At 35.5% G+C, this 17,635-nt stretch overlaps 1 protein-coding gene across 3 annotated transcripts in view; it reads left to right on the top strand.

Annotated features, from left to right (window-relative positions):
- Nucleotides 1–10,578, top strand: part of CNPY1 (canopy FGF signaling regulator 1) — a 204,694-nt gene extending 194,116 nt beyond the window's left edge. For 2 of the 3 annotated variants that reach the window (XM_089693070.1, XM_089692940.1), the window contains exons 4-6: nucleotides 5,840–6,046; nucleotides 6,767–6,863; nucleotides 10,282–10,578. In XM_089693070.1, the coding sequence (XP_089549196.1) occupies nucleotides 5,840–6,046; nucleotides 6,767–6,863; nucleotides 10,282–10,316 (339 nt within the window). In that variant the 3' untranslated portion in view covers nucleotides 10,317–10,578. Of the gene's footprint in view, nucleotides 1–5,839; nucleotides 6,047–6,766; nucleotides 6,864–7,284; nucleotides 7,434–10,281 lie in introns of those variants that run through there. The other variant, XM_089693009.1, reaches the window with a different exon arrangement.
- The last annotated feature ends 7,057 nt before the right edge of the window (nucleotides 10,579–17,635 follow it).

Below are 17,635 nucleotides of genomic sequence, written 5' to 3'. Positions count from 1 at the left end.
AGAGTACTAACTCACCAGATATGGAATATTAGAAGTCAAATCATAATCCGAAATATCAAAATGACCAAATTGACTAAAATCTTCCCAGTCTTCTTCACAGTAGGCTTTTGCAATCAGGATGAGACAGCACAAACAATATTTCAGTGCCAAACGGCACCCTCAGAAGGCAGAAACAGATGCTCCGTACCGCCGCTCATATAACCTGAGTCGGCATGCATTCCACGACTTGGATCCGTCACCATAAGTGACGCACGAAAGGACCAAAAGTGATGACAAACAGCTAGGCCTCAATGCATTTTGCAAATCGCATCATCAGGAAGCTCAGAGCTTCTGTTGCTGCCTTCTGAGGGTGCCGTTTGGCACCGAAATATTGTTTGTGCTGTCTCATCCTGATTGCAAAAGCCTACTGTGTAGAGGACTATGAAGATTTTGGTCAATTCGGTCATTTGTTATAGCTGATTATGATTTGCCTTCTAATATTCCATATCTTGTGAGTTATTCCTCTCATTGCATGTGGTGGATATTCGCACAAGTGGATTGCCCATTTTTTTGGACACATGGGGGTTTATTTGCTAAAGTTTGTTCACTTAGAATCTCGTGCACTTCTGCATAGAAAACCAATCAGCTTACAGGTTTAATTGCTAAAGCTTAATTGAACAAGCTGGGGTTAGAAGCTGATTGGCTACCATGCACAGCTGCACCACATTCTGAGTGCACCAGCTTTAGTAAATAAACCCCATGGTGTGGATGGCTAATTCTTTGTGGAAATAATATATGGACTTTTTCTTTATGGACACTTTAAAATTTGATTTGACACTGTGGTGATATTAATTGATATGTGTTATTAATATTTATGCAAGTAGTGATCACTTTAAAAATTGATGAGTAGTGCTTTTCTTTCTTAGATTATTATATAAAATACACAATACACTATACTGTTCATCCCTACTTTTATATTGGGAAGGTGTGGGGGATTGCATAATAATGCTATCCTCTTTGCATCGTCTCTACAAAATTCAACGGTTGCGACCTGTGTATGTTTGTTTTTGTTTTTTATAGTAAATAGCTCAAAAAAAATATTTAAACATTTTTATTTTTAAATGTGAATTACAGGTGGATACTATACTAAAAGCACAGATTAATCTGAAGGCTTACGTTTATGAAATGTATTATTATTAACAGTAATCATGAAATTGTCTTTACATTGGCTACCTGTAAATCTTTGTGTAAGAGGATTGGAAGACAAGAGGGAAGCTTCAGGAGCCAACCAGGCTTTGCTGCAGAGCACAGTACTTGCCAGACTAACATTGTAAACCTGCTTGCGGGATGAAAGAGTACAGTAATGAATACCCATCCATGTTTTGTTTTGTTTTTTTTTTTTTGTGGTCAGCTGATTAAGGGTGTGGCTTTGACCAAACTCGTCTGCTTCACCACTATGAAGGTCGTGGACTAGGCGAAAAATGATTTTTGAATAAGAAGACTACTTAAAGGATAGGTTCACCTTTTGGAACAGGTTGTATGATACACCTGTATTTAAGGTGTTACATGTTCCTAAGCATCCGTTTTCCACCCCCAGAGCCTCCCCTTCCCCTGTGACGGTTTAGGGGATTCTTCTCCTGCACAGCCGCTGTCACATTTAAAATCAGCGTAGCTGTGCAGGGCTCCACCTGCGTAGCCGTGTCATTCATTCATTTATTCATTCATGTAATCTGTTAATGAATAAACTACAAATCCCGTCCACCACTGCGGCAGCAGAACAATTTGATTTCTCTGCACTTGTAATCCACTAAGACACTTTTTCCAGCTTTATAACTGAAAGTTTTCTACAGAATTAGGAAGTGTCTGCAGTAGCAGAATTGTCTGTGATCCACTGATCATGGGTTCAATGCTTTGTAGGTGCCTATGGAAAAAATATTGTTTTTTCTTGCAAAACTGTGTGCATTTATTTATTTTTTCTCTTTAAAGCTTAACTTGGGGCATATTTCTTTCTCCATGCAGTGCTTGTTTTTGTCTTGGGGATTGGAGAGCCGAGGTATACTCACCTAATCCGCCAATACTCCCAACATAAGATCGGCCCCTGGTGCTCCTTCCCCCCCATGGTCTAGCAGTCTTGTGCAGAGGACTGTTCCTGATATCATCATACCCATGGACTGGCTCTGGACATGAAACAGCAGGAACAGTCCACCGTTGGACTTAGGGGAGTGCTGTTTTCCGGTGGATCAAAGTATCAGGTAAGTATAGGCTCTATGTTCACCCCTAGACAAATGAACACTTAACCCATGCAGTGCGGCACTACCCCACTGTATACAGGGAAGGTGAAATTTGCCTGGAGGTCTGCTTTACAGGTAAGCTTAGCCTTTAAAATTACAAATGCATTGGCTGATAAAACAGCTTCTGAAGTTAAGCTTCAATTTAGATGAAAAAGTGATAATATAAAATTTTTCTTTTGAATTAAAGTGCATCTAAACTCAGAACAAAAAATAAATATATATCTGTGTATATATATATATATGTATGTGTGTGTGTATATATATATATATATATATATATATCAACTTACAAGCTCTTAGATGCGGTGGCTGCTTTAGGCATTAGAAATTTTTTTTTTTCATTCTTTTGTCTTTGTTTTCGCTTGGTGATCCTGCCAGATAGACAATTCCTATCTGACGCAGGCCATAGATGAGTTGAAAACCAAAAGTTCTGTTGATCAAAAAACAAAATAGCTTATATGATTGTGTCACAAATTATTTTGTTTCTCTGAAAAAAAAAACCCCAGCATGTTGGATCAAGCACTTTCGACTGTGGCACAAAAATCATGTGTTGCAGCTGGCACACTAATGATGCGAAAAGCAACCGATTTGACAATCGACACAAATTTTGTTCAGTTTTCAGCACGTCTATGACCTGCTTTCAGCTGACAATGCTTATTCATTGTGTCTGTGGAGGAGCAGTGTTGTTACCCTAGGCTGCTTTCTCCTGATTTGGACTACAGAACAGCTCCCCCTTTCATTACCTGATAACACTGCTTGGAATTTCAGTACAGCAGAGGCAGCATTCGTACCTCACTACAAGATGATTCACACTTACTGGATTCCTGGCAGGATCAATACTTTTTTTCTGTTCTTTTTGAGCTTACAACAAAACACTTTGAGGATCCATGCTCACTGACTTAAAAAAAACCCAGTTTCCTTGGCAGAAAAAAAATGCTAATATAGACGCATTTAGCTTTTTTTCTGCCAGAAAGCTGCTCTCAAAAATGCAAAACAGGGTTTTTTTTTAGCTTAAAATATGCCTCTGAACACCCTAATGTGCACATAGGATAACATTGAGCTGCTTCTACAGGCAAAGAACAAAACTGTAGAAGCAGAGGTTTTTTTTAAGCCAGTGTGCATGGGCCTTGAATATTATATATACCAGACAAACAGTAAGCAAATAGGGAAGGTTAATTTTTAGGGTTTACATACACTTTAAGCCAACTTCTTATTAGCCCAGTTGCAGCATATACACATAGCAAATCTATCTTTAGTATGGCAGTTTTGACATTTCAAGAATTGTGTAGGTTACAAACAGTCACATCTGTTGAATTCAGGACACTGAGATTTACTCACCAGGTTGGATATTTTTATCAGCTTTACATTGCACTCCAGAGATAACCCCCAATCACACAGTTAATATGTCTTCATTCATGGATGGATCATAAAACATATGTTGGAGACTGCTCATGTTATTGTAGGTCTCTGTATTATTACCTGGTAATTTCCTAATGAAAACCTGTCAAATGATGTGGATACTTTAAAGTTTACCTTTCCTTGAGCACAAGTAGTCATATCAGTGGTCTGCAGGAGATTTTGCTTTTACATAGCAAAAGAACTTACCGGTTTGAAAATGTTATCTTTAATTTTTCATGCCGCAAGGTAAAAAGCAGAGAAAACCAAGTGCCTCCCTTTATAGCCTCATAGAGAAGATCACCCAACAGGCATTAAACATTAGAAGTGCAATTTTTGGAGAAAGGGGAATTTTCTGAGGGTCTGTTCGTTTTAGAAGCCTATATGCCATAAATGAACATCAAAGTTATGACAGAACTCACCTAAGTTATGCTGTCTGTGTGGTCGGCCTTGGGCAGTGTGACCTAACTTGCAGTGGGCAATGTTCTTTAATTTGTATATTGTGATATGAGTTTGGAAGCAAAGGTTTGTGTGCTGTTGCTGTCACTCACAGTAACAATGCCGCATTCTCAGATGACTGAAGCAGCTGTGGGTGGTGCCAGTTTTAGCCTCTGCAATGGGTGCCAGCAGAGCTCAGACAGGCCCCGTCTGCATATGCTTTTCAATGGATTTAAGTTTCGTCAGCTGTCTCAGCATTACATTTAGGTGTTAAAAATGCTTTTTTTTTTCAGCGATGTATAATTGTGTGGATAAATAGCTTGACTTGAAAATGATAGTGACACACATCAAAATTGCCCCAGCGTATTTCTTATTTAAATGCATTCTTGTATTGCTGCTAGATTCATGTATAGCTGGGTCATTGCACTGGTCTATTTATTTGCCAAATCTTAAAATGCAAACCACTAAGCCTACAAAGAAAATCAAAAAAATATAAATTGTGTCAGCCTTGCATTTAGGCATTTACCAACATTACTGAAAGTTTTATAGGTGTCCTGCAACACCACAGAAACGTGTTTCTATACAATGCAGTCTGGCATAAAATAGTTTTTATATTATAAATACTGTATATAGTTTTGTAAATGCCAGTGATATTAAATTTGTCACAGCTATGAATTCTTTTTCTGCAATAAAAAAAACCCCAATTGTGAATTCAATGCAATGTGCCATACAAACAATATAGTTTCCTTTGTCTTTTTTACTTAGCTCAGAAACAAATGTCACATCCAGAAGGCTGAATTTTAAATGGAGCATGAATGAAACAATAAAAGCTAGCCACAAATTTTAATTCTCCAGCCTGTATTTATTTGATTTGTGTCCAGATGGTGGTGAAGCAAGGAAACCCTTTGTGTAAATGAAGCACACATGTGAAAGTGCCTCTATAATGTAGTCATTGAGACCGGAAGGGTTCATACTGTGTCTGAAAGGAGACAATAGAGACTGGATATATCAACATTGCAGAAATCTAGTTCATTTGTGATTCGACCCCTTTGACTGTGGTTGTCATGAAAACTTCCTACTTTGATCAGCAGAGGGTGGAGAGAAAGCCTCCGAAAGGCCCAAAGATGCATCAGTATTGTTTACTGTGCACTTGGCTTCACTTCACACCCCCAATCCGGAAGAAGCAACAGAGATAGGACCATTTTGCACCTTGACCTGTCTAGACTGGGGAGTGGGCTTTTTGTGCCGGTTACCAAGAATACTGGGTGCTCTTTGACCCTTTGAGTATTTGCTGTTGAGGCACTCACTAAGTATGTAGGTAGTGTGTAAAAGCTTCTTGAATTCTTGCTTAATTCAGGAGGAAAGCGAATGAGACAAAGACATGGACCAGCTGTTATGAAATAAAGCTGAAACAGTAGAACCTGGGAGAAGTTACATTTTGTAAGCTATTATTTTCTACACAAAGCCCCTGGGAAGCATTAAAACAGCTGCATTGGAGATGGCGAACAACAACTATTCTAAGCAATGGGCTTTTTACAACTCTTATTCATAGAAGAAGTATGGAAACTATGTAACTATTTACATTGTTTAAGTAATATTTTGACAATTATCGCAGTTATTAAGGTTATACTTTTTAATTTTTTTCCTTGATATAGTATGTTAGTGTGCTTTTGATTTTATGCAGTATAATTCTGACTTTTTTGTTTTTTGTTTTTTTGTTTTTTTTGTTTTTTTAGGTTGCCTTAGTGAAATCTGAAGTATACCTAACAGAAGTTTTGGAAAGTATATGTGAAAAAATGGATGATTACAGCCTATATTATGACCCTAAAACTAAGGAAAAGTCATTCAAAAGATTTGCACCAAGAGATAACGAAGATCTTCCTTCACTGGACTTCAACAATTTCCAATTCAATCCTGGAGATGACAGTCCTTTAAAGTATGCCGTAAGTTGTTCAGTATGATGCTTTTTATTGAATGTATGGTTATATATGTGTGTATGTATGTATGTATATATATATATAGAGAGAGAGAGAGAGAGAGAGATACTAGAATCTATAAGACTTTCTAATAAGTATTTTGAGATCTTCAAGTGCTTTTCTTCAGTGTACCTTATATTTAAAACTGAGATATAGCAGTTTGACGTTTTTGTTTTTTTCATTTTTTATGTCAGCATTTGTCCTTTTCTATTATAAAGCATTTTGTTTCACCTTCTATTTAACAGCCACTATTTTTTAAAATTTGTGATCATATTTAATAGTTATTTAGCAATATTTGAAATGTTCAGATATTATTTCCAAAAACCATTTAAATATTAATTTGGTAATGTTTTTCCTTGGAATAAATTAATATTTATTTTAACAACTTTGCAGTTGATAAAAAAAAAATAAACAGTTTACTAAGTTGTCATATTCCTCTATCACATATTGAATTGCAGTGATTACATTTTTTTTCATACTTTATATCTTTTGTTTAATTTCAATAATTCTCTGCTGTATTTATAGTCATGTATATTCATTCATTATCATCTTGGTATAAAAAAAAATCCATAAAATAAAGTCTATAAAAAAAAATTGAAGTTTGTAAAAGACACTCATATCTGATTAACGTAATGTAGTGGTTGGTGTTATTTTGTATTGACTACACATGGTTCTCATTTATTGCAGTGTGAACGTGTGGTAGAGGAGAATGATGAAGAAATACTTTCACTTGTTACCCAGGAGGCTTCCAATTTTGCTTACAAGCTGTGCACTGAGATAGCAGGTACTGTTTATGATATTGCTAATACTGCTGCATATTTTTCACTACTATGCCAGCTCTGTTAGTTCTAGAGGTTGGGCCATCTATGTGTCGCATCAGAGCTAAATCCCTCCCCTTAACAGAAATCCTTAAAATTGTATTACTTGTTTACAATCATAACATTTAGTTACTATAGCATGGTCTTAGTCATTATATCATACTTGTATTTTTTCTTCTGTGTGAAATAGCATCACAGCTCATTGTCAAAACTGCTTTTTCACTTATTGCGAAACCTTCCAAATTGTAGGCCTCATCTATTCACGCTTTTATTTTTTATTGCCTGTACAGTTGTAAAAGTCAAGTACACATGTCTAAAGTTGCACCAGAATTGCTACGGAATACATTTACTGATTACCTTTAACTGAGATTATTTTTATCTTTATAGTTTAAAGAAAATTACAAAATAATTGCAATTGCATTCCAGTAAATATTTGATGCCGATGCGAAGAACTTCCACCATTTGTCTTTTCCTTGGCTTCTTTAACGTGGAATAGATGCCAGCCATAACAGCCCTTGGTCCTTTCACCCAAGGTGATTCACGTTTTAAATAAGTGGCATGGCTTAAAATATTAATGGCCTGAAAAATAACAGAACGTATTGCACTCTAGACGATTTGGTCTTTTTTGTAATGAATAACAAGCACACTTTTATATTGTTCAGCAGTCAGGCAGTGTAGTTTGCTTCACCACATAAAGCCAGCCTGTTTTAGGGGGGAAAATGCATTATGTATCCAAGATAAAATATTGATTTTAGAACCAATGACATCTTAAAATGAAGGCTTGAGATCTTGGTATGTAAAAGAAAAAACCCTGAGGTTTTAAATAAATATTTAATCCTAACAGTATGTGCTTATAGATCTCCTCTCATGCAGCCCAAGTTATAAATGAAGTTGATAGCAGTTTTGACATTTTTCTATACAGTATTGTATCTATGGAACCAGGCAGGTAAACTCGCAGATTTTCAAATACTTATTTTTGAATAGCACATCACAGAAGCACAAAGCATATTCAGAGGTTTAAAAAAAAGTGATGCGTGTTAATCGATGTTTACCATTTACAATCTTTTTCTTCAAGTAAGATATCAAGGTTTATTCAATATTTGTCTAATTTCAGGTGTATTTAAAAAGTCTGAGAATCTCTAACCACAAAGCTTTATTTTTGTATTGAATTATTTATTTTTATGCCGACATAGTGTAGGCCAAGAAGCCTGAGCTCGATTTACGCAATGACCATTTCTCTTTATCTTAACATATTTCTTGTTTTCTATTTAGCTTTTCCACGGGTATTTATTTTAGCCAATATTTATTGATTACCAAGTTATTTTTAATTTCAATTTTTTAGTTTAATGAAAGGATTGTGTTAAAGTATTATTGTTTCGTACAACGGTCAAGGAATATTTTTTGTATTTCGGCCGAGACATATGATGCTGACTCCAAATGTAGTTGTTTATGCAGGAATAAAATATATTCATGAGGTGATTTTAGGTGATTGGTGTTAAATAAAAGGCAAACATGTTGCACACTAGCCTTTATTAAACAGTGTACAGTACATGGATCAAAAGTGGAATTGATACTAATAGATTTCCTTTAAAATTCATATAAACTAAATACGTATGCCCTTAGTATCAAATTGCATTTTAGTCTTTTTATTTTTATTATATTATTATTATTATTATTATATGGCTTGTTCTAAATAAACTGTACAAAAATATATTGCAAGTCTTACCTATAGCCATTCGAATCATGATTGGTTCCCACGCGCATTAAGGCTGCTTTAAAACAATAGTTTTATTAATCATTGTGATTGAATGTCTTGACCTACTCTCTTTATATTTAAAATATTTCTCTATTTGATAAAATGTAATTGAATAGGCAAACAAAGGTTTGCTTCTAAAAGGACATACTAGCTATTATACTCGCCTGTTTTAACGTATGAACCAGAAATACTTTTTATTAAAAATAATGACACGGTACTGTAGAATTCCCCATGCCATCTGGGCATCACAATAATAGGTATAGGTAAAGTGTACACTTTGCATCCAGATCCCCATTCAGCTTCTGGCATTCCAGGTGTTGTTGAACTACATGTCCTCACTTTCCTGTTTGGGGCCATGGTGAGTCTTGTGATCGCACAATGTGTCAATTGCAGTAGGTTTCTACTGCTTGCTGGACATATTATAAATTTACAAATCATTGTGGGATATTTACTTGTTTTGGCAACTTCACAAGTTTGTTGAAGACCCAGGACTCGCATTACATAGCTCTCTTTCACTTTAATATAATATAATTTAGCACATATTGAGATGCAGAGAATGTAAATAGTTAATATGTCTTCATTGCACTTAATGGAATTACTACAAATGTAATTCCTTACTTATGTTTTTAGAACATTGCAGTTTGCTACTTACTGGCACAAATGCTTTTTTACTTTCAAAAGAAGACTTTAACCTGAACCTATGTTGTGATTGGTCCATGGTGATATCTTGAAAATTAATTCTGTATTCACGAAACGTTGAGCTGCATAAAATAAGTATAGATACAAAACGTATGAAAAGTAATATAATTAAATTGCTCTTTTAAAACCAAATAAAAAGACAAAGTGTAGCTTAATAGGCTGTTTTAATAAGCAAAGCTTTATTTATGCTCCTTGCTGCAAAATAGTACAGATGAGTGAGTTGTTCCATGTTAACAGCACAGGAGCATTTGTTCTAATGCAAGGTGTGGTCTTACAGTGTAGGTACAATGTGAGGAGCAGAACAAGATACACAAATGCTTATTATGTATGGTGGGCCAGATAAAAATGATAATCTATCCTGATCGGTGGACCTGCCACACAGCTTGATGAAAGACGAGAATGTGGAGGCTAATATTGGGTACTATTTCCTAGTGATCAGCACAAGTCTTTTATATCTACAGGTCTAATCCAAATATATGTTGCAAGCAGTCTACTGTGGACCATTACTTATGCCATGTCACATATTAAAATAAAGCTTTGGACTGGAGAGAACTCATTTAATGGTGTTTTATAAAAAAAGATCTTAGATCTCTTGGGAAGGAAATTAGATGGCATTTCCTTAAATTAGATGGCATTTTCTTTTAGAGTCCATTTAATTTTAATATTTATAATACTGCTTTTGCTGTCAACGTTCTTCATGATAAAGCAAAAAACTTTAGCCTGGCAATTGTATTTGACCTGAAAATTGCAGTTCATAGGATGTCCTTTGATCCTACATTACCTTATCAAATAGTTATCTTTTTCAATGCACTGTTGAAAGTAGGTTAGTAGCATACTGAATGCTGTTTATGTAGCTATGTCTACTTAAACCCATATGATGTGTTGTGTTTTTATGATTTGAGCAGTGTTTGTTTGTCTTGTTTTTATAGGTTTTTGTAAAGATATTCTGCACAGTGAACTTTAGAAGACCAAAAACATTTTCAAAGAATTCCCCGTTTCAAAGCATTACCATCACTGTATAGTATTTTGGGTTTTTTTCTCCATCATGATTGGTCATCCTTCAACATGAAATATGTACCAAAGAATGTTTTCTCCAAAATAATGGACTTGTGTATAAACTGTGGTAATAACAATAACATTGTTTTCTATACCAGTTAAAAGCCTCTTATTTTTAAACACGTGTACTTAGTGGTTTTTCACTTGCTAATAAACTATATTTGAAATAAGCACTGTATAATGTTTCTGTGATAAATTATGACAATGGAATAGGTTGCATGGTAATGTGTACAGCTTGAACACTGATGTTGATTTATCAATCAGGTAATAAGGTGGTTCCTGAACAATCCTGCTCCTAAGGTAATAGTTGTATTTGAGCTTTGAACCCAGTTAGGATGTTTTAAGCTGAAAGAGTATTACTTTTAAAATGTATATTTTTTTCCTCTACCATGCTGTGTGTCGATATCTTACTTTAGTTCACTCCTGTAGGACCTGTCATTTATGGGGTTAATTATACCAATGTAGGCAAATTTGTGTTCTACTATAACAGTAACCTTGTTTGACCTTGATGCGCCAATTCACCTCTCAAACTGCCAACATTGTCCTTAATATGAGCTCAGTGAAATGGAGTATACTTTGATTGTTTTTCATTATATTACCTGATTATAAAATGCAGTTTCCAGTAGGGAAAAATATCTTATTTTAAACAGAGATAATTACTTATAATGGCGTCAACACATTATAGATCTATATGAACTCCTTATTGTTGAATATTACTTGTATCATTCTCTCTGTTACACCTTTTTTTATTGCAGTGAAACAGGTGTAGTTTTTTGCCATACAATATAATTGGCAATGCTTGCCATTCTTTTTAATTAACATACTGTAAGACATTTAGTACATTTATTATATTTACCATTGTGTAGTATTTTAGAACTTAATGTATATTCAGCCAAAAATGAATACTGTTGAAAAAGAATATTTAGAACAAGTGGTATCTAAAGTGGATTCAGAAACCAGCCAGTAGATCATAATAACACAAATATGTTTTTTAATGTAGCAAATCAGTATTACAGCAGTCAAATTAGCAATGCATTTAACCGTGCCATAAAACAACCACATTCAATTAACTCAACCACTAATATATTTTTACGTGAGACCATGTCTCGTGCACCTATTAAGAAGGAAATCTGAATCCAATCATGATTCCTGTGGTCATAGTGGAGAAGAATAGAAATTCAAGCCAAGCCCCAATCAAAGTGTTCCTAAATTTATAGTAAAGCTCCGTGCCCATAAAAGAGCAAGTGTAGGCATAAGTCACTCAACTTTTAAGTATTATTTTTGGATTGTGGTAGAAAATGGAGAGCATTCAGATTTAATATGTACAATACTCTTAGCTGTAATTGACTCCGTATTTACAATGCCAACATGCTCTCCACTACAGCAGCATGCCACTGAAAATATTTTTTAGTTTTGAGTGGAGTAAGCAGGATTTTATTTTGTATCTTAATACTGTCCATGACACAGTCAGGGAGATCTTCCCCTTCCCTGAACTTCTTACCCTTGCTTACCTTCTTTGAAATGCATTTTCTATATATTGCTCTGTAGTGCCTGGTGAAGCATGGTATCGTGGTTCCCATAGTTGACTACCTATGGGAATATATGAAAAATGCAGGCCCAAGAAAAAAATGAGAAATTCAGCTCACAACTAAACCTTGGTTTCCCCAATAGGGATAGTAAGAGTATTAGGAAACAAAAGGCAGCTGCAGATAGCAGACTACCAAAGTGGGTAATAACAATAGTAATAAAATAAGAGTATTCCATGCTGGGGTCATGTGCAGAAATAAAAGCCAAGCAGGGGAAACAATTGTGTCTCCCAATATCTAAAATAATAAGCTTCAGGTGCACTTAAAGTATTTCGATTACCTAAATCCATTCACGTCAGTCCCATACCCCTAAAGAAACTCGCTATATAGTGTTTCCTCCTGACATTCATTCATGCACTAAGGCCAGTATGAGAGGAAACCACAAAACCCACTAGTATGGTTTTCAAGTTGTGAGAGGAAACTATAGCACCATAAGGATGGGAACTTCAATTTTCCATGCACATAGTGGCAGATTTAATAACGGTAACTAGACTGTTCACTTTCTAAGAGAAGTCCCCCAGAGTTTCGTGAATATGGTGAAGTTTCACTTTGCCTTTTGCAAAGAATACCCAGTCGTGTGCAATAAAAATAAAGAACAGCATTTTTGCATGCACATGATTGGATGATTGAAGTCAGCAGAGCTTCTTCCCATTCACTAAGCTGTGGGGCAACTTCTCATGTAAATTGAACAGGTTATTTGCCTTTGGTATATCAACCCGATACTGCCAATGTCCCTGAAGGAATTTGAACCATCCATCACAATGTGCTTTAATCTACTGCTGCCTGCTTATTTTTTTTTTTTACTTAAAAAAACCCATATATTACCATATTAGGGAATTTGTACACATTGACTGATTGTTGCCAGTTATTTCTTATAGTATAGTATTCTTAGTATACATTTTAATTTGAGCTGTACACCATTTTCTTTTAACTAACCAATGTATATAAACTATACGTTATGTGTGCTACCATTTTGGAGATGGTATTGCTTTTCAGCCGTCTAATTCACTGAGAAATGCGGACATTCCTGTTGCTTCAGGCTGAATGGCAGTCCAGGTTATTAAGTGCCTAAATACATTATGGCTTAGGTATAAAAACTGGAGCAAAAGAAAGATAAAGCTGTATTCGTTAACAGCCAATCATAATTTTGTTTTAATTTTATAAATTTTGATAAATGAGTGACCGTGGGAGTCTGACTGTAGATGAAAGTTCTACTTTTCATTGCTCAAGGTGTTTAAATCTGTGGTTCACTTTAGTAAAGCCAGAGTTATAGGTTTAGCTATTTTATTCTATATGACACATATGGCATGAGTCTTTAGGGAGAGGATTGTGTTGAACCATTCTTTTAACATTTATTATAAAATATCACAATTTATCACAAGTGGCTGAATTTTTCTTGAGATCGTGTATGCATTTTATAGATATTAAGCAGATATGTTTTTCATATATCTTAGTTTCCAGGGCCGTTGAAATGGTTTCCTTTTTTTGGATGTAACTTACTGAACCTGAGGAGGAACTTCACCCCCCCCCCCCCCTTCTTTTGATTTATTTTTTCCTTTTTATTTTATCCTCTGGGTTGTCCTCATACAAATATGCCCAGTGAATCCAGCATTATTTTGTGTAAACTACTGTTCCATTGCAGCATGCTGGGTCCCATGCTGCCATCATCAGGGAGCAGCTGTCTCTTCCTGATTCTTGCTGGTGGCCCCTGATGAAGTGTCAAAGTGAATGTACAGTGTGGTAGAGAAATTGAACAGCACATGCGCAGTGTAGTGAAGATTGCCCAAAGCATTCTGTGATTTGTGACATCAGAATCGGAGAGATATCATTCTCGGCAAAAAGTGTTGGGCTGGAACCAGCAAAACAAGTTCATTCACATAAAAAAGTTGATTTCCAATTATGTAACAGGGTGGAGAAAGAAGGAAAACTGTTGCAAGTCATTAAAGATGTTAGAAGATCTGCTTTAAAGTGTTCCTGTTGAGAGAAAACAAATTAAACGTACAGATATTTTCATTTTTCACCAAAGATTTACTAATTTTCTTTCCATGAATCTTGGTAGAAAATTGAATGAAGCTTAGGTAAATCTTGTGTTTAAAACATTTATGGAAATCACATATATGCACCATAATGTGTAGGAATAACACAGGTATTTATTACCTCTCACAGAGACCATAGTACTCCCCGAATAAAACCTTCATCTACTATTCCCTGAGAAGGACATCTCCGTCCATGTTCACATGTTCAGGCATTATTCAGAAGTGCCATTTCCTATGTGGCTTGAGATATGGGCAATGACAATCCTGTAAATCCTGGTGCCTGTGCTTTTCTTGGATATGTTTGCAAATATCTGACAATGATCAGCCCCTGCTTGCAGTCTTTCTTCTTGTGACTACAGTGTTGCAGCCTGATCACTGGGGAAAAAGAGACTGGGAAAATTATTCATCTTGCTTGCAACAGATAGATAACATCACCTTAGCCTAGGAGATGTCACTTGCCTGGAGCTCAAGGAATGCTTTAAAAGTACATCAAGACACTGCAATAATGCATATATAAAAACTCTGCATGGATAGTCCAACTTTGCTTTCCATGCATTTATTAAACATGTTTAAGATAGAGTAGATAGGTATTTCGATTAGGTTAAAATGTGGTCACATGACCTCTAGGCCTTCCATTCCTATGCCCCGATGCTGGGCCAGTGAGTGGCTACTTAATAGCATAAGTCACAGAAGGATGCACCCTCTTCCCTACTTAGGCAAAGAGGAACTGTGGGATATGTTGTAGGAGCTTTCTCCATTGAAAAATGCAGACTTGACTTCATCATCCTGCAGTCCTATGGGGAGACATCGTTGGGTAACAACGCTGCTGCCTTTGGTAAGTGCTTTTGCAGCATTGTCAACTCCTAGAAAGCATTATACTGGCAGGATTAAAAGGTAAGATGTTGGGAATAAAGGGCAATAGAACTCTAACTATTATGTCAAAGGTCACATAGAAAGATCTGCTATTCACAGTGAAAAGATATTCGTTTTACCTGGATATGTACTTTAAAGTCATAATATTAACACCTATTGCTCGGGAAAAAATAAGCCCAGCCCACAGGACGTAACATGTATGGCAGGTGGAGCCTTGTTGATGACATCACACATGGCCATCCTACTCCACCGTGTACCTTTTGCTGTGGGTTCTTATGCTGTATCATTTACTCTCATGTACTGGTGGACAGTACCGCGTTTGTAAGTGTGATTTTATTTATTTTAATAAATTTATATCAAACAAAGCGCATTATCCTGCTGTCTTTTTGATTTTATATGCATAACATGAGCCACCACAAGGTCCGCCTTCCAGAATCTCAGCAACAGTGTACACACTCTTGATTTACCATACAGGGGACTGCATGCATTGACCTACCTGTTAGCTCAGGGGTCACATCCTTCAGGTGAGCAGCTGGTTTGCTCCTTGGTGGTGGGACACACTCTATGAATATCTGGCATATGAATTTATCACATCTATTGGCAGCTTCTGCTGAAGATTTTCTCATTTAAAAAAAAACTTGTTTATTGCTCCATATGTCTGTTTGCACTGCACTATTTTTTTTATTGAATATCTTTGTTGCTGTTGTGAAATACCGCTTGCATCCAGTTTTTTATAGGTGTTTGCTGATTGTTTATTTTATAAGTATATGAAAATTATAAACCACAATGGTCATGAATTAAATTAAAAATTCATGGAAATAGACACACACTGTTTTGTATTTGTTTAAAAATAATTACATACATTTTAAATACAGGTGAATACATGGCTTGTCTATTTATTAGCTCCTTATAATCCTCTGCACAGCAGGACTCTGGGAGAGGGCAAGGCAGGGCTCTACTGCATTGCACAATTCTATCAATCTAAAGCATTTCACATGCTTTAAGTTGGGGTTTAAAATCTATTTTAGACCTACCAACATCTATGTTGTGCACAGGTATTTCGGATTGGATATAAATTCAGTAGACTAGGACCTTGCAGTACATAGTGTTGGTAAATCTAAGGGATACTGGACACAGAAAGTACAATCAAATGGCCAGCTTAATGATTTGAGTTTGCAGAAAGGACAGAGCAGATTGATCTCATCAGTATGCAGATAGTTGCTTCTTTTTCAATCAGCTGGTTGGGGGAGGAAGATGATTAAGAGATTCTGGAGTTCTGCCTTATTTTTAACCATTCACAACTGTTTTAATATGTATTATCATACATGTTTATATAAACTCTATTGTGTATGAAACAATTACCGGTCTCTAAAATCCACCAGTGTCTACCTATATTTCATGGGGTTTGCACTGCCAGCGTTCCAGTATAGGTTGGTTGGAAAGGTTCCTTAAAGTAACCTTTCCGTCTTCAGGCCCTTTTGTTCTAAAGCTGAAGAAGTCCAAAAGCAGTTTCTTGCACAACCAAAACTGATTTTCAAAGAAAGGAGCTTGTCAGTTTTCTAATGGTCTTATAGTAGAAAACAAAGATTTGCCTAATGTGTAAATTTTTTTAAGAACATTTTAAAGTATAGCTTCAGTTTTGATGAGAGTTGATTAATTATACATTTAATGTTAAGATGTTAAAAACCCAGTGACATTCAGTTAGATGAAGCACTGTATACTATAAACAAATGACTTATGTTTAACATAAAATACTTGAATTTTTGTTTTCTTTTCATTTTTTGTTTGGCAATGCTGTTCATCTCCTAAGCCTTTTTGCAGCTACTTCCTGCCTACTTGCATTTCCTTCAGCAAGGTCTACATTGCATTTCTCAGGGCAGTTTACCTGATAACGACCATATAATGTGTTAAGGTAAAATAATCTGCTGCCTTTAGAACCACTTTATCAGAAAGTGGTTGAATAAGGACCTCTATGGTAGGATTACCAAATTTTATTTTCACTTTAAATACATTTTTATTAAAGAGTTTTGTAGAACAGTAATTGTTTTTAAAAAAGTGTACAGTTATACAATGTGCAATCACAATAGTGAACAGAATAGGGCCACGTCCAGATACATGAAAACAGAATTATACAAAATGATGTGCCCTTTATCCAGTGGTATAAAACAGTGAAAAACCAAACTGGTAGACATTAGCAGAATTTGTCTTATTCAGATTCACCAGGTCATATTTTATTGTAATGACAGTATTTTAAATCACATTTCTGACAATCAATTAGCATTAATTTTGAAAAGTTTCAGCAAGAATAGCATTACGGCTTATGATCAATATCTACAGAACAGATGAAGGCAGGAACCTTCAATCAATTTTGTTAAAATCTTTGTAATATAATATTGCTCTAAATTAGTAACATTTAGTATTTTCAGTGGCAATGGTATTTCAAATATTTGATTGTACTTGTTAAAAATAATTTTATGATTATTTTTTAACTTTAAGTTAGATTTGTAGTATATCTTTATATACTGTGTATGTAGTGAAGAATATTGGTATGGATGTAATCTATTACAGATTTTGTCCATCATTAGCCCAGTGCACCACCTGGTAGTATTTTTTAACATGGGAAACATGGTCCTATGAAACAGAAGCCATGTTGTTTTCAGAGAGAAGTTCATGCCCTCTGTTTAGAATTTAATCAGTTCTTTTGTTGCTATTGGTCCCCATGGACATATATA

This window comes from Staurois parvus, unplaced genomic scaffold (assembly GCF_062004578.1).
Source record: "Staurois parvus isolate SC_StPar_1 unplaced genomic scaffold, SC_StPar_1.0 ptg000005l, whole genome shotgun sequence".
Taxonomy (NCBI): domain Eukaryota; kingdom Metazoa; phylum Chordata; class Amphibia; order Anura; family Ranidae; genus Staurois; species Staurois parvus.
The sequence above is the reverse complement of the archived record's forward strand: the minus strand, read 5'-3'. Positions and strand labels throughout refer to the sequence as shown.